Source organism: Plectropomus leopardus, chromosome 18 (assembly GCF_008729295.1).
Source record: "Plectropomus leopardus isolate mb chromosome 18, YSFRI_Pleo_2.0, whole genome shotgun sequence".
Taxonomy (NCBI): Eukaryota; Metazoa; Chordata; class Actinopteri; order Perciformes; family Serranidae; genus Plectropomus; species Plectropomus leopardus.
In genome coordinates, this window is record NC_056480.1 from 4,403,424 (window position 1) to 4,430,669 (window position 27,246).

Here is a 27,246-nt window from a genome sequence, read left to right on the forward strand (position 1 = left end):
GTGAGCTTTTTAATAACACACAATCATTTATTGGATTAGTTACCAGCTGCCGTCTGTCCCATTCTTGTTTAATTCTTCCTCTTTGTCCCGCCTCGTTCCAAACACGGCACCAGGCTAATTAATTCAGAATGCGAATGCCATTCTGCCTGCTACCTCCTTTCATTTCCACCGACCTGTTTAGTGTCGCTCCGAGGTGACTGTAGTAGCTCCTTCTCCTCTTGTGTGTGCGTGTGTGTGTCGCGTGTAACAGATGGGGGCATAAATCATTTTCATCTATTAAATTCTCTAATGCCAGTCCAGTTTGTGTTATGATTGGCCGAGCGAGTCCTGACAGTCTCCTGGAGGTCAAACAGGTTTGATGCCAAAAATTAGAAAACTGACATGTACAATCTCGTCTCATTTAATTAGCGATCTGTGGTGACACATGTCAGCAGATATCACTTGTGTGTGTATTACAGCCTGGACAGCAGCGTGTCTATATTACGCTGGTGATAAAGAACTGATTAAAGCTCATAATTAATCCATCTGTGGTCGTATATTGGAAAATAACGCCCTTCCGCATTGTGTGTGTTGCACTTCGCAGATGATAGCAGAGGTGGGAGGGCTGACACATCTGTGTGACAATAATCCTTCCACTAATGCTACAGTCGTCCTGCCAATCAACTAACTATCCAGCTGACAAATGAGGCAAAGAGGAGGAAGAGGAGGAGGAATTTATATCATCCACCTGTCATTTTTGACCAACAACAAGACAGCTGTGGCCACAGAGCTCCCATGTCTGTTTTTAAGAGACTAACTTTATGGCATTTGTTACTCTATTGGAGAGCGTCAAGTATCAAGAGCTAAAAGATGTGTACACGGACCTAGGATGACATGAGAAAGAGGTCAGAGTCACACTGGGAATGTCGCAGTTACACAGTATGCATCATAAAATCACTGTTCATTTGGGGGTGCAATTTTGCGTGCAGAAATGGTGCAGTCTGAAAATGCACATGCATGATCAAGTGTGATAATGCGCATGTGAAGTTTTACTTTTTGAGAGCTGGACTGAAATCACCAAAAGTGAGTCCAGTTTCTTAGCTTTGTTAACTTATTCATTCACTATGTTTACATGCAATACATATTCCAGGTTTTCACCATTTTTACTAATAAGACAATATCCCAACAAAGCTGTTTACATGGATAATTAAAATGAGCATCCCACTTATATTTCTGTTTACATGCAGCCATGAATACTCTGATTACTCTGCCGTATCATGTCATTATCATGTCAAAATACGGAGAAGTAGAACAGCTAGAGCTTCTTTGCATCAAAATAGGATTTTTTTTCTAAGTTGCCTACCCATGGCAGACATATTCGACCACACATGTGACCACAGCACATGCAGTGACTGATCAGATTAAGGGCTGCTACTACAGATCACATTAACTGTTTGGTTCACAAAATGGCAAATAAAAATAGGGAAATATTTCAACTGAAAGTTTTTAAAGTTTCAAAAGTATCAACTTTAAATGGCTTGTTTGGTCCAAAAAGAAGTCCAAAACCCCCAAAATGTTCCATTTTAATAAGATAAATATCAAACAGAGAAGTAGCAAATCTTCACATCAGAGAAGCTCCAACAAAAGAATATTAACAAGTTTTGGTCAAACAAACAGCTGCAGTGTTTAATTATTATCAGAATTTCAGTCTATCAAATCAGATATTATGTGATAGTATTTTGCTCATTTTAATGCTTTACTTAGACAAAGGTCTTGTACAGCTGCTTGTGTGAAGACAACATAAAACACTCAACATTTTCAACCCAATCCCCAGAAAAAAATGTTCATATTGTACTTTTTTGTAAACCACAGATACGTTCGTACATTGTTTTGTATTGGATATGTCAAAACTACATTTCTCAACCCTGTGGTTAAAGGGTGGTTAGGCTAAGGCACAAAAATCACTGTTATTGTTTGGAAAAGATCATGTTTTGGCCTAAAGCATCTAGGCTTGGTGGCTTAGACTGCATCCCCACGATATTATACATATGAAATGTGCAAATGCAAGGTATTCAGTGTCTGCAGAAACATAATGGCAACATTTTCTCCTAGTGACTGGCATGTAGTTGACCTTTGACATTTTGGGTATAAAATGTCATCACTTCATTATCCTGTTAGACAATTTGAGAAATTTATCACAATTAGCGAAATCTCAAGTTTTGGTTGCAGTGTGAGATTACAGTGATGTTGACCTTTAACCTATGACCACCAGATTCTAACCAATTCATCGTTAAGTCCAAGTTGACCTTTGTGCCAAATTTGAGGAAACTCCCTTGAGGCGTTTCTGAAATATCTCATTTAATGAGAATGAAATCAACGAGGTCACAGTGACTTTGACCTTTGACCACCAAATTGTAATCAGTTCATCTTTTAGTCCAAGTGGACGACTGTGGCAAATTTTTAAAAAATTCCCACAGGGCATTCTTGAGATATTCCATTACCAATAATGGGACAGATGGACAACCCAAAAACGTAATGCCTCCTGTCATGCCGGCGCAGAGGCATAAAAATGTGAAACGGCACTCAGTTCTGGTGCATATGAGTGTATTTTTCTGGACAAATGTTCAGCATTCAGTCTCACTGCTGCAGCACACACAATAATTCCGTCAGTAGTCGGCCTTGTCGCTCTGTCTCGCTCTATCATCCACACATCTTCGCAAACATAAAGTGACGATCCCCAGCATGCACGCAAACACACAAAATGAGACAAAAATTCACACAGACGCTGACACACACGCAGACACACACGCAGACACACGCAGACACACACGCAGACACACACAGAGCCTGCTAATGCCTACACCTCACTGCCAGCAGAGAGAAAAGACAGGAGTTGAGAGAGATGACGTGGGAAAAGACTTTAAAAAACAGCTTTTATCCGTTTTCTGCAAGAGGAGACTGACTGGAAAGCTGTCTGGGGGCCGCCATTGAGTGGTTCCACTAGAATGAGAGTGACTGCGTGTGTGTATCAGCGCGTGTACAGCAATTACTTCGTGTGTGTGGAGCGGAATCAGTGTGCAGAACGGACAGCACAGGGATCATGTGCAGTGAGCAAAGGGTCTGTGTGGAGGAAAATCCACATGTATGACCGCCTTCAATCAGCCTCTCTAAACGCACCGGCGGTCACACTCTGGGAATAAAACATGAGAGTCGGAGCGAAGGAGAGCGAGAGTAAGGTGAGGAGGAGAGAACAGGTGAGGGAAGGTTAGGACTCTAACACTCCTCTCTTCAACACATTTGAATCCTCCTGTTCTCACTCACTCACGTCGTTTCAGGAAGAAAGGGGCCAGTGCACTGACACTCAGCAGAGAGTGTGAGAGTTGTCACGGCGCACTAACCTCAGCATCCAAGTTAAAGTCAGAAAAAAAAGAGAGAACTAGGAATAGCAGCAACAGGATGACAGTCCAGCCAGACCTGTCAAGTCAAACACAGACTGAACTCAGAGCCCTGAACCGCTTCAGGTTACAGCTTCCAAACGCCTCTCGCTCCGTGCCGCCTGGCTGCATCCGGAGCCACACACAAACCGTGCTAATTGGCATTTAACCCGTCGTGCCCGTTGCATATTTAGTTCTAACAAGCAATTACATAATGCTCACTATCATCTCAAACCAACTGAGTTGTAATGGAGCAATGATTAGCTCAGTGCTGTGATTGCCTTCTGTACAAGCCAGTTCAACCAGACAGAGGATCGACGGGAAAGTTTAAATCCAATTCGTTCTGATTTTCAGAACAAATGCTGAAATTTATCACAACAATATCACTGCAGGACTCCGTTTTCTAAAAGGTTCAGGTTTGCCTTGCTTAAGTATTGCATGGCTTTTTTTTCAGTCCGCTAGAATAAAAAATGCTGCAATAAAATGATTAAATTAACAAAATTTATCCTTAAAAATTTATCTTATAAAATAAAACAGATGAATTTTACCATGGGGCATAAATCAAAGTTTAAAATAAGTTATAAATCTCAATATATCATAAGCTATATCAACATATCATATTATGTTGAAAATCCCATCAATATTGTATCAGGAAAATGTCATTTTGTGGGTCCTCTGGTGGTTCCCACCTCCAGGGCGCAGCAGCTTGCATTAGCAACATGTCTTTAATGACAGTTTGTACAGATAATCCCTAAAACAACAAACAGTGGGGTGATAATATCATTAGCTTGGCATGGTGGCTGTTTCAAGATTTTAGAAATGTACCCTTTTAAGATTAAAAATTAGAAGTTGGAATCTTAATCCTGGATTGGAAAAGGCCATGGTTTTTAAATAATGTCGTGCGCAGGAGTTTTACAGTCTGTTAGTGCAAACTGGTTTTTTTTCCCTTAATCTTAAACAAGACATGAAGGAAGAAGCGATTTTGTGGAAATGTCACTGTTTAAAGTTTATTTATTTATTTATTTTTTTTTTTACACTACTGGTTAGAAGCATCTGTTGCACATGTTGTGCTTATGGACCATCGGAAATTTGAAAATCCAACACTAACGTCTGTTTTAAAAGATTCTGACCATGATAAATGTTATAATTTTGGCAATTTTTTCAAAGAAAACATGCATCTCAAACCTGCAAGCAGATTTAAATATTCAGAGTATTTGAAATAAATACAAAATACAGTCATTTGGGAGGTGTATGTCCTTTACCTAAACCAAAATTTAAGAAAAGTCCCTCCCAAGTGCTTAAAAAAATACTTGACATGCACGCTTGTCAACATGTACGCTGACACGTGTACATGTTCTTATCTGCATGTCGCTATATGTCGTTATGTGTTTATCTGTATGTTCTCTGCTACCACGTACAAATATCCATTTGGGACAAATGCATCTAAATCTAATGTGGTAAATACCATCCCTGCTGCTGTACGGCTCCGAGTGTTTAAGCAAAACAAACACGTCATGATCAACATCATCTTCGTTCTCCTTGGAAGGACACAAAGACGATCCAACTGCTACAATTCTGCACAGAATCCAGGATTCGAGCCACGGTACACAATCCTGTGTAAACCACGTTTCCCATGGTGCCTTATGGGAATGTGCTAACAACTGAAGAATGAGGAAGAAAACATACGTAAATACGAAGGACCAAACCCGTGGTCACTTTATTCCATTGAAATTCAAATCCACCATCCATTTTCTACCTTATGAGCTTTCAATTCATGTTAGTGTGGTTTTAAAATCACAATTCAGAGACTTAAAATTTGCATGAGATAATTAACCTCAAGAAAGCTCCCCCTTCTTAAGAGTTGGCTGCAGAAAGCATCGGATTCACACGCTCTGTTGTCTAGAAGAAAACAAAATCAAACCCAGGAGGACAAACGACAAGCAAACACAGATGCTGTGAAAATCATCATTTGGATTTTTCTTTGTAGCTTTCTGTATTCATACGGTTTCTCTTTGGCACCAAACCTCAGAAACCTATGCTTCTTCAGACATACTCATACAATGAACTTTTATCTTTAAGACATGAGCGATATTACAGTATTACGGTGTACCAGGGTTTTGAGAAATCCAGAGAGTGGGATTTTAAATACTGTCAAAAATTACAGCCCCTTATCTTTCTATTGACCTCATACTGGAGAGGCTGTATTTAGGATGTTTTGCATGCAGTACACATGACCTGCAGGTTACGCCTGGGCCACACTGCACACGTGAGCAGTGTGTGTTCACATCAGCAGTGTGTGTTGGTGCGGTGTTGCTGCAGAGCTGCCTACTGTTATAACTACTATATTTCTGAATTAAAAGGCACATACTCCACTTATTTATAAAGCAGAGCAAGCTACTGCATCACCAATTCACAATCAAATCACTATCACAATCACTATTTCACAATAAAATGCTTTGTGTCAATAACTGTAGGGATTTTGTCAACGGGATGGCTTTTATTTTATATGTTTGTTTTTACTCACGGCTGTCACAGATTAAGACATTGAAACACAGTGCAGGGTGATACAGAGTCAGTAAGACTATGAAAAGACCATACTGGCTGTCTGTTCTGAACCTTGCACATCGTGGGAAAAATCAGCAAGACTCAATTTCTCGAGAAAAAAAAACAACAGGTTCCACGAGATGGAAATCTTAAGGTGTACAGTTGTCTTTCTCTATATTGACATCTTGTGAGTATATTGTGTATTGAGTAGGCGAAAAAATGGCAAGACGGCCTGCTGATCGTAGTGAATTCGCCGATCGTACACTGATACCATCCTGTATCGTAAACCCCAGTGAAATTATAAAAAGTTTACAAAAGGTATGAAAAAATAGATACCGCCCAAGCCTATTATCTACACTCGAGAGATCATTGAGGGTAACCCTCATTTACAATGACATCGAGTCAATTAGGAAAACAAAGACGATGCATTTTCTGAGCGTTCCCTGCTTACCACTGCAGGTGACAGGTACAAATAATGGCTGCCTGGAAGATACTAAATCAATTAAAAAAATGCATGGCAAGCTTTAAAAAGTCCATAAAACACAAACAGCGATCACTCTCGTCCTTAGGCTCATCACTTCAAAGAGCCCGAGTCCACTCGGATTTTCATTAATCTACACATAAACTTTAAAGACATTTCACCGTCAGATGAGACATCTCATTATCAAAACTTCAATCTTGTTCATTTTGATTTAAGTTATAAGCACACAGATATATATTTTTATCTGTTTGAAATGTCATTAGAAGACATTTGGAGAGACATGTGGCGATTCACTTGACGGATGGAATCATCAATTAATTATTTTGGCTGTTTGTTGATTTTGTTTATTTAAGCAGAGCTTAAGCTTTTAGCTCTGTGACTGACTATCATCCTCGCTTTGCTCTCCCTCGCTCCATCCTCCAACGCTTTGGCCGGAGTTTCTCGCTGTTGATGACTGCGAGGTACGAGTGATGTTCCAAACCAGCTCATTAACACGCTCCCCTTCACACCACCTTTCATACTGAAAAATGCCTGATTCAATTCCAAACCTACTTAACTTTTCAGTTCAGACACGGTCACTTTGTACATTAGCAGTCAGAAACCTAGACGCTTATAGCTTAGACACCCACAGAGTCAAGAGAAACAGCATGCTGGGAAGAGGAGAGGACAGACATGAAAGAGCAGCACACATCTCATTAGCACCCTTTTCTCTCCGTCCAGCCAGCTAACTGGGCAGCCAGCCTGCCACCCATCAGGATGCGCGTGTGGTGGAAACCAGAATAGTTGAAGCATTTCACTTCCATCCTCAGATGCATCCCCGGGGATTAAGAAATCATCCTCACATTTCGAAAAGCCGGACGCCTGGAAATAGACTCTGGGATGTGGGGGCGGATAGGTCAGAGGCCCAGGCGCATAAGTCATTTTCTATTTTACAATCCCAGCTCCTTAGTTAATGGAGTTTTTTGAGGTAGGCACAAACACAGAGGAAAGGAAAGGAAAGGGGGTGGGGGGTGCTGCTGGCTCAGTGAGAATTACCTTCTTAGCTCTGGACCAAGGGGCTGCTTAAAAAGAACTAAATGTATAGCAATAAGGCTACTTTTTGGCAATAACTGTGTTGCAGATAATGACAATACAGCAAATCTGATGCAAGGAGTAATACATGCATTAAAGTACAGAAGAGGACTTTATTCAACATTTTTTCTTTCTTCTGTTTTTTTATTTCTGTTGTACAAACTCGAGACGTCATGAGAAACAAAGTTGAGGCCAAAATTTTGAAACATGACAGCCCTTGTTTTTCTCCACAACTAAAGGTAGTGTCGGTATTGGAAATACAGTTCTTACTGACCTGACGGAGCAACATATACGCCTACAAGTGTTCTCATCTGCAGTGAAACGCCGAAGGAAGAAGAACAACGCTGACCAGCACCGAATAACAACAACACATGAAAGACTACAAGTGCAGCTGAAATGCTAACCCTGCCTCGACTCATTGCTAAGAAAAAGGTTTTCTTGAGGGGGAGTGCTCTACAGCGACCACCAGAGTGACGAGGCTGAACGCCCTTTCTGTGCAAAGCAACTGGCATTCATATTGACGATTTAATACCGAGCACTGAAAAACGTCGAGTATTCATTTATTTCATCAACAAAAAGGTAATGCTAGTGGCTAAATAATTAACAAATAAATCAGTACTGATTCATGGGTGATTATGAATTTAGCTATCCCTTATTTTAAAAAGGTACCACATGGAGTTTTTGACCACTAGAAGCGCTGTGGAGCAATGATTTTACAAGCTGTTTGTACCATATACGAGACACGCAGGCGGGTTTACAGTTTGGTGCAGTCGTGCAAGTTTGTTATATAAGAGTATAACAAATATCATGATCACAATTGTTCTGGCCAATCTAGGGATGAGGATTATTTTCCACAATTAATCAGTGACTGTTTAAAGATCAATAATACTTGATTTCTATTGAATGATGGCAGTCTGAATAATCTGTGTAACTAGTTAATTTTTTTTTGAGAAAAAGTCATAAAAGTGTCTGAAAAGTATATGTATTAGTTGTTTGGTCTATATAATGTCATAAAATGTTTAAAAACATGTTGTTTTGTCCAAAATCTAAGGATATTTAGTTTACTGTCATAGATGAGCAAAGAAATCAGAAAAGAGGCTAATATCAGAGAAATTGGACTTTTTTTCTTTTTAACAAAAAAAGCCCAGACTGATAAATCAATCATTAAAATAGCAGGAAATTAATTTTACAGCTGACAACAAATAAATTGATTGTTGCAGCTCTATTGGCGACACTGAGCACACTGTTGCAAAGAAGCAGTTGTTTTCATAATTGCAACAGAAAATGAAATCTGATTTGTGTCTAGATAGCAGGCACGGATGCAAGAATTATTTTGCCAAAGTTTTATAGGTAATAACATTCATTCAACGCGTTTGTCAAACCTCAAGGACACACACAGTTTGTGCTGGTGAGAAGCTCTGAATACAAACAGCTTGTTTGTTTACAAGAAAACTCTACGGGGCATCTTAAAACGAAAACATATTTGGCACATTTTTAACATTCTTTTGAATCATATTTCATGCTATAAAACTCCTACGAGGACTAAACTGCAATAATAAAGTGCAGCAGGTAAACTGTAATATGCCAACATTTTTGAAATATTGCTGCTTTTTCAACTCTGAGTTTCACGTTCCAATTTGCAGCCCTTTGATAGACATGGGGTGCACCCTGGGGACCGGCTGATGGTGTGTGCTGCCTCTCACTTGGTGCATGCTGGGATAGACTCCAGCCCTCGCAACCCTGAACAGGATAAGCCGTTTAGAAAATGGATGGATGGATGGATATTCCAATTTCAATGTGGCAAGCAGATTAGCAGATTATTGCCATAATTGCCCTGCTCATAATAATGCTTTCTGCTTTTGTTAGCCTGCTACAGTATCCGTTATTGTCTCCTACCTAATTTAATATTATTTGTCAATTCAGTTTTGGAGCGTTCTTCAGTTTAAGTCCTTTACTTATTGTTCTTTTTTTTCTAATGAGGGAGGTTTCTGCACTGAAACAAAGATCTTAATCAGATAGAAGAAAACAGTCAGGAAGTGACAGCCCTCTGACTTTGAACCAAATCACTGTGTGTCATTTTAAACTGCGAAACATAATCTTTTCGAGCATTTCCTCCCAAGGGTGGAGCAAAAGTGCAGCCGCAGTTCACGAGTCTGGTGCTACGACAGTAAATTAATTTTTGAGCCACTGAAGAGAACTTTACGTCATTAATAATTTCTCGGGTTTTTTGACATGTGAGCCATTTAATCCCGCTTGGCTTTGATCCATTTCCAATATTTCTGTGTGAAAGGAGAAGCTTAAAGAGTATAGATGTCAGAGATATAGGAGGAAGAGACGGTGGTTTACGACAGTGTGTGCATGTGGATCTTTTTCTGTCTGTCACAGCAACTCACATCCTCACCCATCACACAGTCCGCAGTGGCTTTGTCACTGCAGCTAACAGAGGGAGCTTGTCATGAGCACACGCACGCACACACACACACACACACACACAGAAAACAGACACACACCAGCGTTGTAAAATGGCACGTGTGTAGTGCTCCCTTCTTTTCCATTAGAATTCTGGACCTCCTTGTTATTGTGAAATTACTCATGATTACACTACAGAGGCTCATTCCAAGAATCTGAATCATTTTAATCGCTGAACACAGAAGCACAATAAAAACAGACTTTTGTTTTGGTAACATTTGTGCAGACACATCTGAGTGCCACATTTCCCCTGAACCTCACGGTGCCGACAATGACACACAGCAAGATGACAGATGTTAGGTTGGTGGCTATTTACATGCAGTAGCCTCGCTAATCTGTTTTGCACTTTCATTTGGTCTAATTGAGGAGGACTTGGATTGGATCCTCTCTTTTAAAAAAAGAAAGAGCGCAGAGATTCTTCTGGCTGACTGACAGGTAAGTGCACTCATCAAAAGCAGCAGGAAGGAGAAATAATGAAATGAGCTGTGAGAAGAAGGCCCACGGGGCCTATAGAAAAGCACCAGGCAATATCTCAAGTCATTTGACAATGATACACTATTAAAGCAGAAAAATAGAAAATCCTGCCTTTGAAAGAATTCTGTAGCTAATTCTATCATGCAAATGAAAAAGTCCACCGAAGGTCGCCAAAAGACCGGATGTCTGGATCTGTCTGGAATACTGAATAGTTTCATGTCAGGAGAACATCAACCTTTTGTGTCAAAAAAACTCAATTTTGGATTCTCGGCAGAAAATCGACTCCACAAAGTGTGTGAATAGAGAGGTGACCCCAGGCTTTAGATTAGAGACGGGGGAGTCAGGAGTTAAGAGGGGGTTATTGAGGGGGGAGTCGAGGGGTGCCATGGTGTCAAGATGGAGAAGAAAGAGAAAGACAAAGCATTGTGCTGCAGTTGTCACAGTGAATCTCTCAATCAACGGCTGAATTAGAGAGCGGATATTGAAGCAATTAATCAGGTCTAACAGCGGCCGCCGGAAAGAGGCGAGGGAGGGGGGCAACCTGTCCATACATCTGTGTTTGTTCTGGGCTGAGGTAAATCATGGGGAAATGAGGACATATGGATTCACCATAAGGCTGCAATATTGCCACTTAATGTAAAAAAATAGGTTTTAATAGTATTATGCCCCTGGCCACGGGAACATGGCATTACATTTTCCCCGAAACACACGCACATCTGGGGTCGCTGAAAGACACTGCAACTTGTAGACAGGAGAAGCTTGTCCAGTCTGCTCCACCGCTTAAGCTACCGTACAGCCGCCGCAGTCCGTATCAGCTGATCTCATGTAGGTAGAAGAACAGGTGGATAAACAGAATAGTGATTTAGGCCCTGTATACATGACCTTTGTGTTATAAAATACATCCATGCACACCAGCCCGCTCACCGGCGTTAGCTGTCTTCTGCAGTCTCCCCTCGTCACAGAGGTAGCAAGGCTTACAGCCTACTAGTGCTGGGCGATATGGCTTTAGAAAAATATCAATATTCTTAGGCTATATCTCAATACACAATATCTATTTTGATATTTTGAAATCTCCTCTAAACTAATGTAAACTACTACAATACAAAATTATTAAATGATAAACTACAATTACAAATTACGTAGCTGCTGCCATAAAATAAAGTAACATAAACTACCGTTATAGTTAAGTTGAATAAAATCCTGACAGATGACCTTGTTCAGAACTCCTACTGCAGATCTCATCACTGTTAATTAACCCTTTAATATGAGGACAAAGACAGTCCCTCAAAGATGGGGGTCATGCTCATTCCTTACACTCACCTACAACAATCCCAGTCTTGAAACTGGGACCAAGTGCAGCTAAACTAAGTTAAAGTGTAAAGTAGCCATTAGACCAAGAGGTGCCAACAAAGTATAAACAACATGTAGACCACCATTGTTTTTGTTTCTAGTGCATGCTAATTACACAAAGTAACAATGCTTATGGGTAAATTGTGGAGATGACATCACTGTCTCCAAAACGTTTTACATGTACGCACAGATACGCAACTGCAACTTTGAAAAATTTGCACCTTGGAAGGCGTTTTAGAAAATTCTCAGTTTAAGTGAGCTAAATTATTCCATGTGGACAAGGGGCCAAAATATGGGGCCATAAAAAAATATATGTACACGAGTAGACAGGGCATCAGCGTTGCACTCCTATAATATTGTCAGACTCACAGTGAATTGTTGAAAAAGGATAACATTCAATGCCACAGAAACTGAGATATTGTCCTTTTCATTCCATTTATACTTGTCAAAAATGTCTGGTTGGAGTTTTGGGTGTAAGCAGTTCCTAATGTAGCTTCAAGCAGAGATGAGGAGCTGGCTACAGAGGTCTGGTAACTCCATACCCCCAGAGTTTTTTCATTTTCAAACTTGCAGTTTTCAGCACCAACTAACATAAATTTCATGCAGCTCCTTCTGGAGCCACAAAGGCTTTATACAAATTTTTTCCCACATATGTAGCAGAACTCCTCAAGACATGTAAGCAGACTTTGATGTGCAAAATGTGTTGACTTAACCTTTAGGTTTCTGGTGAAAATTATGCATGATAATGTAAGGGCCAGCTCAACAAAATAACAGAGAAAAAACACTCTGAGGTATGAAGCAATGCAGATGGCTTTAATATGTGCCCTTTTCAACACAAACTTGAGCATATTTTTGCAGGCATATCAAACTAAGAGAGAGAGACTCCTTTCCCATTGCCAGTAGATCAGATCTGTGTACACAGTTGTGCAGTACATGAGTATGCCTTATTTGTTTGTTTGTTTTTTACTAGTTTGTTATGTTCAACATCATAAATGTACCGGAGACAGCATTCATAAACAGTAGAAAGCAGCATGGAGGTAAGTGAAAATGTTACGGTGTTCTTTTTAATAACACCGTAACATTTTCACCGTAAACTTATTAAGTTTCTGCTTTTAAATTTGGTGTCAGCTAAATTCAGAACAATGTTTGAGTGCTGCTTGGACAGAGACAGGCAGAATTTGTGGCATTACGTGACTGCGCTGCACTTGAAAAGGGTCTGATGACAACTCAGGTATCGTTTTTCCATCTCTACCAATTCAAACCAATCACAGCTAGAACTTATAAAAGTCGTGACTACTGCAGATTAATTTGTCCCGGGAGTAAATGCAGATTGTAACCTTCCCCATTAAGTACAAAAGCCACATGTCAGTGGGTTTTAGTGGATTTTTTCGTCCATTGGGAAAGGGGTTTTAATTTGTTCAAAGTTGAGGCTTAAATCTAAAGGTGAGCATGCCTTTGCCATCAGGGCCCCTCGGCTTTGGAACGACCTGCCTGAGGAGATAAGGCTTGCAGAATCAGTGATTTCTTTCAAGTCACTTCAAAAAAACTTTAAAATCTTTTTAGACTTGACTTTGTTATGCCTTTTTATTTCTTTTATTTATATAAATTGATATTGGTATTCTGTGTCTTGAATTTTTTGTTTTATGGTTTATCATAATCTTGTGTTTGGTAGGGCTTTTTTTGGCTTTCTGTTGCCATTTTGCCGGCTCAGTATTCTGTGACAAAGCAGCACTAAACTCAGTTTTTAATATGTACTATATAAATAAAGTTATTATTAATGTTTTTCAGGTTTTGAGACATCCTTTTCTGGAACATTTTTACACCAAAGAAACGATGCCAATATTGTTATAAAAGTAATATAAGTAAGGCGGTGATACAGTGTTGAAAGAGTTATATTTAACTTTCTTTTTTTAAAGGGAACTTTTACCTGACAATACGGGCTTGTACTTCGAAAACTTGGGTTTGTGCCAAAGTCTGAGTTGTTCTTTTATATTCTGTTTTTATGTTGTTGTCTGCGCACACAAGCATCCACTTGTTGACATTCATTTTTCTCCAGTATCGAAACAAACACGTTTGGTCATGTCGGTGTTTTTCACTGTAATCTGAATTGTTTCAACCCTCCAGAGTCGAGTGTTTTCATGTCGGTCCACACATGCAGTGGACCTCTCACTAGACCAGAGCAGTTATCAATCTCTGTGACTAAAGGCAGACAGGAAGCCATGTCCCACTGTTAATATAAAATGTAGACAACACTTTCTCACCAGTCTGTTTCCTGCCAGTCACCTGACACCCGCAGTGAGACATGAATATCTCCGCCAAGGAAAAAAATCCCCAAATAACACGCAGGATGACAAACTTAATTGTCACATCCATGTCTTTTACATGTCGCTGCTTTGTTTGCCAGGACAGCCATTCATTTCAAGCCAGGTTTGAGCTTGTATATTAAAAAATGACAAAAAAATTATCTAATTACACATGACATGCATTGCAGAATGATTGGTGAAAAACGTACACCAGACAGAGGCAGTAGTAAATGGGCTGTAACTCAGAATGACACCGGTATTCTCTTTTAATGTGCGTGTGACTCGCATAGAAATGTGCCGCCATGTGAACAGTAGGCGCTTGTGAACAGGGGGTAAGGAGGAGAGATGTTGACTTGCATTATGTAAATCAGAAACAACACTGTCAGAGCGGACGCAGTCGATCAAGACGATTGCCATCGGCACACGCGTGCACACGTACGTGCTCTCGGAGGCGATGCAGTCAATTTAGACGATGATATTGAAGCAGCCAAGGACGCTACCAGAGGTGAGAGAAGAGCCAGACTGTTGGCCGCGCACAAATCCTCGTCTTTAGCCCTGTTTCATTTTAGCATTTCATCAATACAGAGTCTCTCTCTCTCTCTGTTGGCTGCTGGCTAGCTGCTGACCTCCACAACTTGTTGCTAACAGCTTCCAGGCTTCGCAGAGCAGGACAGTTATTTATGGAGCAGAGATAAATCGATGCTCTCTCTATTCTTTCCCAATTCCATTTGCATTACTTCACTGAGGTGTTAAGTTTCTTCATTCGCTCCAAAGAGACATTAAGTTTCACTGCTGTCCATGCTTTGGTGCTTTGTGTTGGGTTACAAAATTCAGATAATGTAGAGCTGCTGAGTATTTTTGGGTCAAATAAAAAGGCCAATAAGCCCTCAGGGCAGGGTGGTAAAAAGTTTCAGCATACTATGAATAACTTATTGCCTTGTATGGCACTGAGCATCCGCTGCTGAAGGTTTGCACATACAGGCACAGTTTGAAGACAATTGACAATGGACTGACCTTTTTGGTGCAAGCAAACTTGAAACTGGGCAGGAAATTGACTTTTTTTTTAAATCATACTGGCTGCTGTGACTTGCAAATCCCCAGTGATGAAAAGACCTGCACTTTCCAACCAACCACCTAAACTAGCACAGGATGCAAAAGTTCTGAAACCCACGTAAATGGTAACGGCTGATGACATTGAGGTTACAGAATGTGCAAACTGTGCCTTGCATCTCCCATCAGAAACTAGCTGGGCCCAGGGCCAACAGGGGGACTTTCCTAACTCAAACTGAAGTATGTTGCCTCAACCACTTAACCTTGACTCATTTCCTTTGATAGGAGAATATAACTGTGCAGATGCTTCAGCTATGACAAAGGAAACGCTTGGTAAATTTGTAGACTTCATAAAATAACGGACATATAATACGTCACCCACTGGTTTTTGGACTCGTGTTTTAAAGCCTTGAATTCGGCATTTCAGCTGTTACCATCTTTATTACCATTTTTATTCCAGACCTACAGATCAGAATACACTCCTTCATGCCGATAGCTCTTAACAAAAGCCTAAATGTAAGTCAACTCACCAAATTCAAGAGAATACAAGATGTTCCAGAAGAATACAGCAAAAGTGAAAATGAAATTTTAGCCAAAATGAGATTGGCTTATATCTAGAGAAAAGAAAGTTGACACAAAAAGAAGAGAGGTCTACCTGCACATCAAAAATCCTCTAAATCTAAGCCATATTTTATTTCATGTACTACATTCATACCTATACCTAAGACTGTCAAGGACATCCTTTCAAGACATTGGCATATTCTCCAAAATAGCCCATTATTGTGAGAAATCTTCAAAGATCTACCTATGGTAGCTTTCAATAGATGAAGAAATATAAGATACAGAGCACAGCAGCATGTTGAAATTCAGAAGAATAAACTCAAAACTAAATCTCTTCAAAGATACTTGTGGGGTAATGTGGAGCCTGCATAAATTGCTAATTCACAGTATAGCTAATATCTTTTAACCGCCCTACCAATGGTCAGATCATTCACATCAAGAACATAACCACCTGTAAAACAAAACATTTTGTCTGCACGATACTTCTGTTTCATCTGTTACACAATTGCCATTTAAACTTAATCTTTTTGACAGCATATTACTTTAAAGGTAGAGAGAAATATAAGAGAAATGCCATTACTGTCTACTGCAATCCAATACAACAGCATACAATCCTACTTCATTTTATGACGCCAATCATGTCCAGGTTTCTATTGACATTGAGTTTTTGTGTCAAAGTCCAATCCTAATGTTATTTCAGAGACTGTTTATTATGACGTGTTTGATTCTGTTACATGAAAATATGTGTCTAACACTTGTTTAGCATCTGATGGAGAAAAAAACTTGTATTCTTGATTAATCTTCATCTTGATGAATGATCAAATAAATCTGATGAGCCACGTTGATATTAGATGTATACATTGGTTTCATGACAACATAAATTGGATTCGAGAAGCGCTTCGTCCAACACAAACATGGACAAAGATACACCAACAAAAATAACTGATGAATAATTTAGACTTATACTACACATTTCACATGTCATACAGATGTGTCTATCATTGTGGTCTAAACATCTGCTGAATCTTAACAATAGGCAGGTAAAATATCAATGGAAACACGTCAATTTAAAAAAAAAAATCCCATTTATCACAAAAATGCTGTCATGAGGTGGTATTTTAGGTGATTCTAAAAAGCTGTATTTCATAAAACTACAATAGAAACACGTTTTTCACTTTTATAGGTCACATGATGCTATGGCTATGCGCTTGTCGGTAGAAGATAGCGCCCTCATGATGCAGCAGGAGCTACAAGAGGTCTTATTGCATCACATAACTCTTCAAAAATCGAGCTGATCATCTGGAGGTTTTAAATCCACACTTCTTTTTGTGAAATTGTGGACTATCACCTCCCAGAAACCCTCATGTGGTCGCTCCTGCGTATAAGGGGCTCGCCTTTCCATTATATCTCGCATGACACGCCTATGTCACCTTCGATTGGAAATAATGACAGTAGTGCGGTAGCTGCAATAGAAATAAACCTGCTAACGTTTTGAACATCCATCGCAGTGCTTCTTAGTCACATAACATCACTCAGTGGAGACGTAGATTTGCACAAATCTGTAATGTAAACCAGCCTAATAAAGCACCCTGGAGTCAGTGAAGGACTCTAAGGTCCTGAGGAATATCTAAACTATTCACATGTGTGAATCATCGTTATTCATGAGGACATTTACATACTTTCATATGTAATCATGTTCTAGGACATCATGATTTAAAATACAAATGCTAAAAAGGTATGTATAACAAGTTATAAGAGTTAAACAGAACCTAAATTAGAAGTTGACTGCATCTTTTTAGTAATGCCAATGATCACTAATTATCTTCTCTATCATCCTGTTCTATTATCTTTTAACCCAACTCCCGGTGTGATTTTCATTACAGCTAGCATTAAGGCTCTTAAAACACGCTTTATTATTTCCATCTTGGTTGCAAATGTTAGTAAATGCAACACACTGTGTCACCTTAAATTCCCTCTGTAGGAAAAATCCCCTGCTAAAGGCTCCATAATGACACCAGTGAAGCAAACAATGTTACCGCGGTTATTAATTGCCCACATGGGTACGACGGTAAATGTCACAAAGTCACGTCACGGCCTGACCCGCCGCTGCACTGGCACAGACGGCGAAAGCAATTTCCATTTTGTCACCAGCGGACTATATCTGGAGAGGAAACAGTGACTGAGCAGGAAGAGAGGATGGACGCCGCTCGCCGTGGTCTGAGGAACAGACAGAGCGGGGACGCTTGTCTAAACATTTTCACACTTTTGAACCCCCTCCCTCCATCTCTTTTACTATCTAACTCAGTTGCTCTCGAAACAATGAGGCCTAGAAGAACTGAGAGCGGCGGAGTGGACGGAGGGAGGAAGAGAGAGGAGGAGGGGAGGGGAGGGTGTACTGGCACCCTTTTTAATTCCACCAAAAGCTGTTCCAACAAAAGGGCCCTCACTCTGGAGCCGCCACGGAGCGGCAGTCAGCCAGGCTGGCTGAAAATAGGGTCGTGAGCAAAAGAATGAGAGCGAGAGAATAAGACTGAATGGGAGAATAAAAGAATGGGAAAATGAAAGACTGAGCCGGGTATAAAAGGCTGTCGGGAAGTTTTCTTTACTCTGCATGGCGGTAAAGTCAAACTAGGGAGGGTGGCCACATTGATCATGTGTGTGTGTGAGGGAGGGAGAGCTCCTGTGTGTGTGTGCATTTGTGATATGCCGGGGCATTCATGATACAGTGAAAGCTGACTGGACCCTGAGAGTTGAAAGCAGGAACATTCCTCCGACCATCCGTGGATCAGCTTCATTGTGATTCATGGCCTCGTTCCTGTTGCTACGCTCTGTAATCCCTCTTCCCACTGACACCTGTTTGCTCAGGAACGCCAAGGTGTTAGCCATGATACGGTTTATTTCTCGAAATGTGATCTGGAATTTGCTTAGTAACTGGTTTCCTCAGAAGTGGAATGAAAAAAAAAAACGCTGACTGAATGCAGACATATGCTTGCTGGTTCTTGGCAGGCAGAGTGATGAATGAAAACCTGCTTCCTGGACTCTCAGCATGCTGGAGTGATGGAGCTTCTTACACCAACCGAAGTCTAACCTCTTCCCCCTAATTACATCTAGCTCTCTTTAAAAGGCCCACACAAAGACACCCACACAAACTGCACATGGCTGCACAACAAAAGGATGCGGGATTGTCTCATCCAAAAGAGCTGTATCCACAACAACCTGTTCCAAATCTCTGAGAGTTACCCACCAAGCCGACCTCTACCTCTGTCCGTAAGCACTTCCACAAAGAAACACATCAAAACTACTTCTTTGATTGTCCAAGCAAACAAGCAAACAGCATTATGCAACACCCTGCAATACAAAGTTAACAGCCCATCAGCCCAAAGAATTGTGGGAAGTCATTAACATTTTAATCCGCGATCAATAAGAAAACCTAGAGGCGAAAAATTAAAAAACTTAAACATTAATGCAGACAAACAAACCACAGCACTCAATGTGATGCAACACCATGTACAAGTCTGTCAATGAGTCCATGAAAAGGCTGTAATTAAGAGGAAACGATAGCAGGACTTGATATTGTGCTTTCCTGGCTGAGAATCACCAACACACACGACAACACAGACAATGACAAAACAAATTAGCCCAAACGCTTACAGCTCCCAGCGTTACAACACGCTTTTAGCTGCTGTGAGTCATTTACAAGGTCTCAATGAGAAACAACGGCTGGGTCATGAGGGATGGTTGTCACCACATGCTTCACCAGGAGGAGCTTTTGACATTTGAGTCTGGTGCTAACGCGCCTGAAAAGGACCCAAAACGACTTATTTCTGGTTCCCCACGTCACGGCAGCTTTTTTTTTTTTTTTTTTAACATGCTGGGTCCCAGATAAAGGGGCTTAGTCATTATTTCATTAAATAAGCATCATCACATACAGCACGGATGACTTTGTGTACCTCTTTTTTTTTGCTTGCCTCTTCTTAGATGATTTAATTTTTTTTGCTGATCAAATTGTGTTTGCTGGTGACTTTGAAGCAATCTAACTTTCTGGGAAAATGTCTGATAAATGCGGTTTGCAAAGTTTTTCATATAAAGGGATGGGTATCCTTTAAAAACATTACAATACTAGTCCCAATACTAGAGCCCTTAAAATGATACCAATAAAGTACTTAATATGATGCCTTTTGTTTTCTACTTCATTCAGTACCCATCATGTGAATGGAAGCATTCGGCTGCGTAAAAGGCCACCAGATGCTACAGTTGTGATGTTAAAGGTGGCATATCTGTGTAGCGTTGAACACACTGGTGCGCTGAACTATAGTGCTGGGTATCGTTAAAAGAATTACAATACCAGTATCAATACAAGTACCCTTAGGGCTCATAAATACATCCATTTCAGCGTTGTAGGCGTTTCTGCCCTCATACTTCTATGCGTTCTTTATGTTGGCACAGATACAACAGATTCAAGGAGCCAAAGGTGGAGTAGTCTGTATTATTGTCAGTTTTGTAGACAGCAGTGGTTTGTGCGGCCATCAAAATACGTTGCAACATGTGGACAAAGAATTCTTTTAGCTATATTACCAATTTCTTCCACCCCGCAAATTTTTAAATATCTTTGTTATCTTCTATGGTAGTATTTCAGTTGAACTACATTATATACTGCCCCCACGATTTCCGGTGGTCTTGCTCCGTTTTATCTGTATTCATAAGCTCTAAGAAAACATGCACAAATACGGACAAAATGAAAACAGAGTACCCAAAGAGGCTCCATCCATGGGTTATTTCAGTCTATAACTTAAAAAAAAAAGTATTGAGTACTGATACCCAGCATCAATGACCTGCCAAGTTTGCCAAATACACTGCATTTGACTTCGCCATACCACAGACTGTACGGGTTGTAGCTGCTGCAGTAGTGGAACAATCACACTTCACAAAATTCGAAGAACTCTTGAGGTGATTGGAAAAAAGTTATTTTTTTCTAGATAGAAAAAGGATCAGGTGCAGTTACTGCTTGACCGGAGAAGTTTCAAAACTACTTGCTTCTGGGTTTTTTGTTCAATACCAAAAAAGGTATCAGATACTGATATCTAGCCCTTCTGAACTGCCAGCCATGTCAATTATTAAAATCCCCATCACTACACCATAGACTTTATGGGTTGTAGCTGCTGCAGTAGTAGGTAAATCACACATCACATCACATGAACTCACTCTTGTGGTTTTTGGCTATGAGCAAAACCAAACAAACAGTATCTTTTTCTGGGTACAAAGGGGATACAGATATTGTTTGACTGGATAAGTTTTAATACTATGTAGTACTGAGTTGTTTAGGTTGACACCTTGAAAGTATCAAGTACTGATAGCCAGCTCTACTGAACTGCCAGCTACTTCAAAATCACTTTGCTTGATTTCACCACAGCACAGACTGTACGGGTTGTAGCTTCCGCAGTTTTGGGTTAATCACATGTTGTATTAAATGGAAGAACTCTTGTGGTTATTGGCTGCAAAAAGAACTGAAAGCATGAATTGTTTGACCGGAAAATTTCGATACTACTTGGCACTGAGTTATTTTAGTTGATACCTTAAAAGGTATTGATAACATATACTCAACTCTATTTCTAAACAACCCCAGACATAAAACATAATATGGTAAACACATCATTAAGCCCCAGCGACTAGGCTCCTGCGAGGAACCCAGCTGCTGAACACGTTCACTGACATTTCAACCCAGCGATGACACCTAACAACTCTCAAGGCAACAATGACAACAGCTTCCTCAACCTTCTCCACACGTATAAGATCACTTCTCCTGAGACACACTCCTTGACATTTCTGCCACCGGCCACAATGGGGCTGGGACCGCTGCGCCACAGACTGGTTTTGAAAGATGATGGCGGCTCCAAATCATCCTCAACCCAGGGGTCAGGTGGCTGCGCGGGGTTAAAATAGAATTTATGTAAAGTGAGAAAAATGTGTTAACTGAAAAAAATGACTTGCATTTTTATTCAGAATGCCCCTTGCTTTTGAAATAATGGGAGATTTTCAGCCTCCAGGCTTCTTCCAATAATTAATCAACTAACACATCCTGCAAAAAGAGAGAAATTTAAATAATTGTGCTGCTTCCTCAAAGGCCAAAAGCAAACAACTGGCTGTGCTGGGCAGCTCACAGATGAATGTCTTCAACTAGTTGTTGTGCATGCTTTATAATTACAGTAAAAATAGATATTTCTCTGGATTTTTAATTCAAAATCCAATAGGTGCTACGCCAGCAGATATTTTATTCCTACTAAAGCAGGTGGTTATTTAGGGTTTGTGATCAAAAGGCCAATGATTGCTTCCCTCATTACAACCTTCCTCTACACTGCTTTCCAAATGTAAACCCAAAGCAGATCCATACCAGAGCTGCAGCAGTGGCTACACAAATATGCAAACAACAAACAGCAACATGGCGCAATGATGAGTCATTAATAAGAGCTCTCGATAATCAGGCTGCGCTGCTCTGAGGGCGATAATCATCGGCCGCCTGCTCTCCAAGTGATAAGCTAATCAGCCCTTCGTCTCCACCGAGCCGTCGAGGGGACTCATCATCATTGACATTTCAGCACAGAATCAGGCCTGTAGAGACGAGCGCAGGAGGGAGGGGGGCGGGGAGGGGCGGCGGGGGGACACCTGAAGTGACTTAATTATCATTGCTGTGGAATGATATCCTCTCGACTCTATTTTGCCTTTTTTACTGAAGGTTAATGCTGTTCTTTTAACATCCTGGTTAAAGTTTCACCGCTGCCGATGACCCCTTTTTTCAGAGCACTTGTTTATTTATCCTGCATAATCTAAAAACACACAGAGATCATCCTTTTACATGCACATGACTCAGCCTTGAAATGTTTGCTCACAAAAGTGTTTTGTATGCCGGGACAATCTCTGAAAATCGAGCTTCTACTGTTGCATTCAGCGTCAGTAACTCACTGGCTAAGCAGCTGAAATGTATGGAGGTTTTTTTTCCACCAAGAAGACAGTTGTGTTGTTGAAATTAATTCATAACCTGTGGGGATACTGTCATGACAATCTGACAGCTTTTTAACAATACAGGGCTGATGTAGCCGAGTCTCAGCTGAGTATCTGTCATCCTCACACCAACCTGTGCTGCATGGCTTACATCACTGGGGGTCTCTAGCACCATAGCCCTGATTTTTGTGCCACTACACTGGGAGCTTCCTGTTCTGATGGCTTACATTGCTCCGAATATGCATGCAGGGGATGAATGTCATTACAAAGCAAATTCCAATCAAGGTTAAATCTTCCTCCTGCTTTGTACACTCTGAGAAAATCACAGTTCACCTATTATGCAACAGATGCTACAGCAAAATGCAAAGCGTGCTCTCCGCTGCTCCCGGCCTTGAAATAACTTGCCCTCCATTTGCTTTGATCTCGGAGGCATGTCTCCAAGGCGCGTCAACGCACGAGACGACACATCTCCCGGCTCCCATAATGACCCATCTTCTTTTTCCTCTGTGACAATTTGGGGACAGCTCTGACAGATGATACTAGTTACACCCAGGTGAAAACAACAGGCTGACAGATTCATGCTGACAGAGCAGGATCACAGTTTCTTTATGCCGATCACTGTTGCCTGACTGCCTGCTGTTATGAATTTTGTAGCTGGTCCCATTTTGGGGAGGAAAAAAAAAACGTAAATTGTATTTGTTGGGAGTTTGAGCACGTCTGCGTTACTCGGCAGCACATCTTAGTGATGCTATCATTGCTTGTAGTTATGGTTATCTCTCCTTATCTATCACTGAAATGTTGCTATCAGGACGTAAAGTGTTGCTATGGCAATCGTTAGCAAGTTTATTGATACTTCTTTTTGTTTGTAGTGCATCCTCAATGTTCCTACTACGAGAATCATCTTATTTATGGTAATTTACTGACTATCAATAGTAGTCATCAGAATCCATTAAAACTTTATGCATTTATATCACAAAAGTGTGACTTCAACTGCCCTACAGTGCTGCAGCAAGGTTTTTGTGTACATTGTGCATTGCTCAAACTAAGTAACCTGACAAAATAAATTTGGGTGTTTTTTTTTTTTTTTTTTTTATCTCTTACAGCCTTACTATAATATTCATACAGTGTCTTGCATTGTGCTTGCATCACTTGACAGTAAGTTTACAGTAGAGCTCAACAGATATCAGCGGACTGACGCTTTCAGCCAATGCTGGCTTATCATAGATGCATCTGCACTAATGTACATTAGCAGATGTATGAATAGAAACTGCAGTAAGCTCTGTTTAAACATGTTGTTCTTAATTTAAAAGGAATACTTCACCCACAAACTTCCCCTTTGTATATCAATTATCTATACTGTGTTACCTTGAATTCATGGGGAAAACTTTGTTTTTCTCAAATGCCTCCAAAAGAATGGCAAACATAATTATTGATTGATTGGGCTATACAAAAACAGCCATTTACAAACCCTCACACAACTTGTGCAGTATAATCCAAGTTTCATTTATCCATTCATACGCTCAGCACTTCCCAAACACAAAAGGGTGTAAGGGTGTACTTTCTTGCAGGGTTTCCCACACATTCATTTACTTGTGGCAGCCCGCCACAGTTAAAACATCTGCCACCACAAATTGATTTTATATTTTTGGAGCCAGACAGCTCATTAGGACAGCTATTAGAATATACCGTTCAGTTACTGATGGCACCCTCTTGGAGCACAGAGCATACTCTGGACACAGACGGAGCAGCAGAACACCAGGCACAGTGAAAGTGAAACTTAACCGTTGGGTCTAAAAGTTCTACAGCAGTTGCTTCTTTCATCAATCTGATCAGCACTGACTGGATCGATAAAGTATTCACTCCCAGACTAAAACTCCTCAAACAGCTGCTGAAAGAAAAAAGAATGCATGAAGATTTACGCCTGCGCTGCCCACAAAAACATCCCCTCCGAAATCTACACTCATGCAAACCTATGCTTGGCCTTAAAGAGAACTTGTATCACTTCCAGCACGAGTTTAAAGAGTAAGGTCTTTCCTTAGGAGCATTTTGTAGAATTTGTGTAGAATTTGAGGAGCTGCAGGAGGCACGCCCCCTCAATATTTATAACATGCATTTGTCCCCCACAAAAAAGGAAACGTTTAAGTAACAAAGGACTTCTATTTTGACAAAACAAAGAGATTTAAACTACAATTTAGTGCAGAGAAGGCACAAATCAGTGCATAAATATTCACCAGAATATAGGACAGTAAGCGTATGGTCCTCAAAATTTTCTGGCTGAGGACCCCTAAAATGCCCCGCTTCATGTGTCCGTACCAATTTTGATACATAAGCTTGACTCAATATATGAGACTTGGAATATATAGATAGATTTGATGTTTTGATAGTTTTGCTGTTGTTAAACATGTCTCCCAACCAATAAAGCAATATGTTCGCCAGTTTCTTTGAAAGCATGCACGAAAAACTGAGTTTTCTTTATTAATTCAAGGTAATACAGCATGACTCATTGATATACACATGGTCATTTTGTGGGTGGAAGTTCCTTTAAGTTTAAAATGTCTGTAGCATGCATGTTTGTATTGATATCTATGAGTGTTCTCAACTTGCCTGTCTCAACACATTCCTTTAATAACTAGTACTTTCTAAAAACTGTCTTTAAGCGGACTTCATAATCATTAAGCTTTCCAATGTACTTATCTTAATGTTTTTTTATTATTATTATTTTCAGCACAGTATTATTCTTTAAATAATACAATTTAAGACATCACAGGTTACTGTAAACTGGGGAAGGGGGCGGGGGATATCAATAGCCGACAATTTTTAAAAACGTGGGCACATTTGGATTAGATACAGCTATGTTTATATGATTTATTATTATACTCTGCACAAAACTATATAAGAATTTTACCACAAAAATACTTTAAAGGATTATTTAAAAAATACTCCCAAAAAAGAAGACTTTAATACATTTTCACTGATTTATATTATCAATACAGGTCTTTCAAATGAGATATGGATCAGCCTTTATAAATTTGTCCTTAATTATGATTTATCTCCTTCAGTGTGCAGTCTGTATGTGCATACTGTCGGTACAGAAACACTGTGGTTGTGTTTGCACTGTTATATTCCAATAGCGTCTTCCTTTTATTATGGGATTACTGTAGTGGATATTCATTACGGGCTCTCAACACTCATTGTTGAAGGGCCACCTGAAGTGCAGGGGCCGAGCATTTCTCATTTCCTGCCGAGCCCGTGTTTCCCATCACCACCCTGTTGCTCTGCAGAGCGAGGACCAATTTCTGCCATTATTGTAATGGTTCGTAATCAGACCTGCGCTCGTGATTGCGCCCCGTTTCCCTGCGACACTTTCCAACAGGTAAACACAGATAACAGGTCAGCCGTGTTTGGAAGGGTTTGTAAAGGCTCAGAGGGGATTAGGTTTCCTGAACAGTCACCTGCCGTCTGAAGCTGCGAGGGAATTAGGACAAAAACCACAAACCAGGAGAGCCACACCTCGCGAATCATGGCGTACCGAAACTACACACACAAACGCACAGATCAGGTGTTAAAGTGAGCCTCGACAATAAACTTTTACAACAGGTCTCACAGTCCACTACACAGCCACAGAGAGGAGGGGACAGAGACATGACACGGTGAAACATGCAGCCGTGCCGGGACACAACACCGGGACACAGCACCGGGACCCGGCGGCGCGGCTCAAGTGCTGCTGCCCACATTCAGGGCGCACAGCGCAGGGAGAGCAGGGACACTGAAGGGGCTTTACAGAAACACAGCTAGGGTTTTTTCTTACCTTGAGCAACGAGGAGGATCGCTGCCGCCACCAGCCAAGTGTTTCTCACCGGAGAGACCGGGCAGCGTGCTGCGTAATCTCTCGCCATTCTTCTTAACAGGAGACAAGGTGGACGTAAATATCCACAACAGCGCTGTGTGGGGCGACCGGGCTGCGAATTATTCCTTCTCCGATGAGCCAAGAAACTTCGGGTTCAGTTCAGACCGCCTGGGCTTGCAAACAGCCAAGTTGTCTCTTTCCCCCCTCTGTCTCTGCGTCCCCTCTCTCTTCAGTCGGCACCGCGTTTAGTTTGCGTCTTGCTTTGCATGTGTCACTGACAGGAGGAAGGGGCCGGCCGCAGTGCGCACAGGTAGCCCGAGGCTGCGTGTGTGTGATGGTGCGTCTTGGCCAAGGCGAGAGGCGCGGAATGGAAACAAAGTGTGGACGGAGTGTGTGAGTGAGAGTCGGAGGAGCTCCGTGTGTCTGATGCGGAGAGCTGAGTGGGGAATATCAGAGTGATGTCAGCAGAGCGTCACCAAGAGGACTTCAGCCGTAATACTGAGCCCTCACAGCTACAGCAGCACAGCCCGACCGAGGAGGCTCACTCCACAGGGTCACAACTCAAACCCACACACCTGCGCTCAACACTCGGGGCGTTTCTCATGACACCTGCCGCACACGTGTGTGCGGAGGGCAATCGAATCAGGAAAAATAGTTCTAGGTCAAAATAGTCAAATGGTATTTCAT

The 27,246-nt window shown here is 40.9% G+C and overlaps 1 protein-coding gene across 1 annotated transcript in view; it reads right to left on the minus strand.

The window, feature by feature from the left end:
- pvrl2l (PVR cell adhesion molecule related 2 like) overlaps window positions 1–26,946 on the minus strand; it is a 241,628-nt gene extending 214,682 nt beyond the window's left edge. The window contains exon 1 of the mRNA XM_042506359.1: window positions 26,521–26,946. Coding sequence (XP_042362293.1) covers window positions 26,521–26,608 — 88 coding nt within the window. The 5' untranslated portion in view covers window positions 26,609–26,946. The remainder of the gene's footprint in view (window positions 1–26,520) is intronic.
- Between the last annotated feature and the right edge of the window lie 300 nt (window positions 26,947–27,246).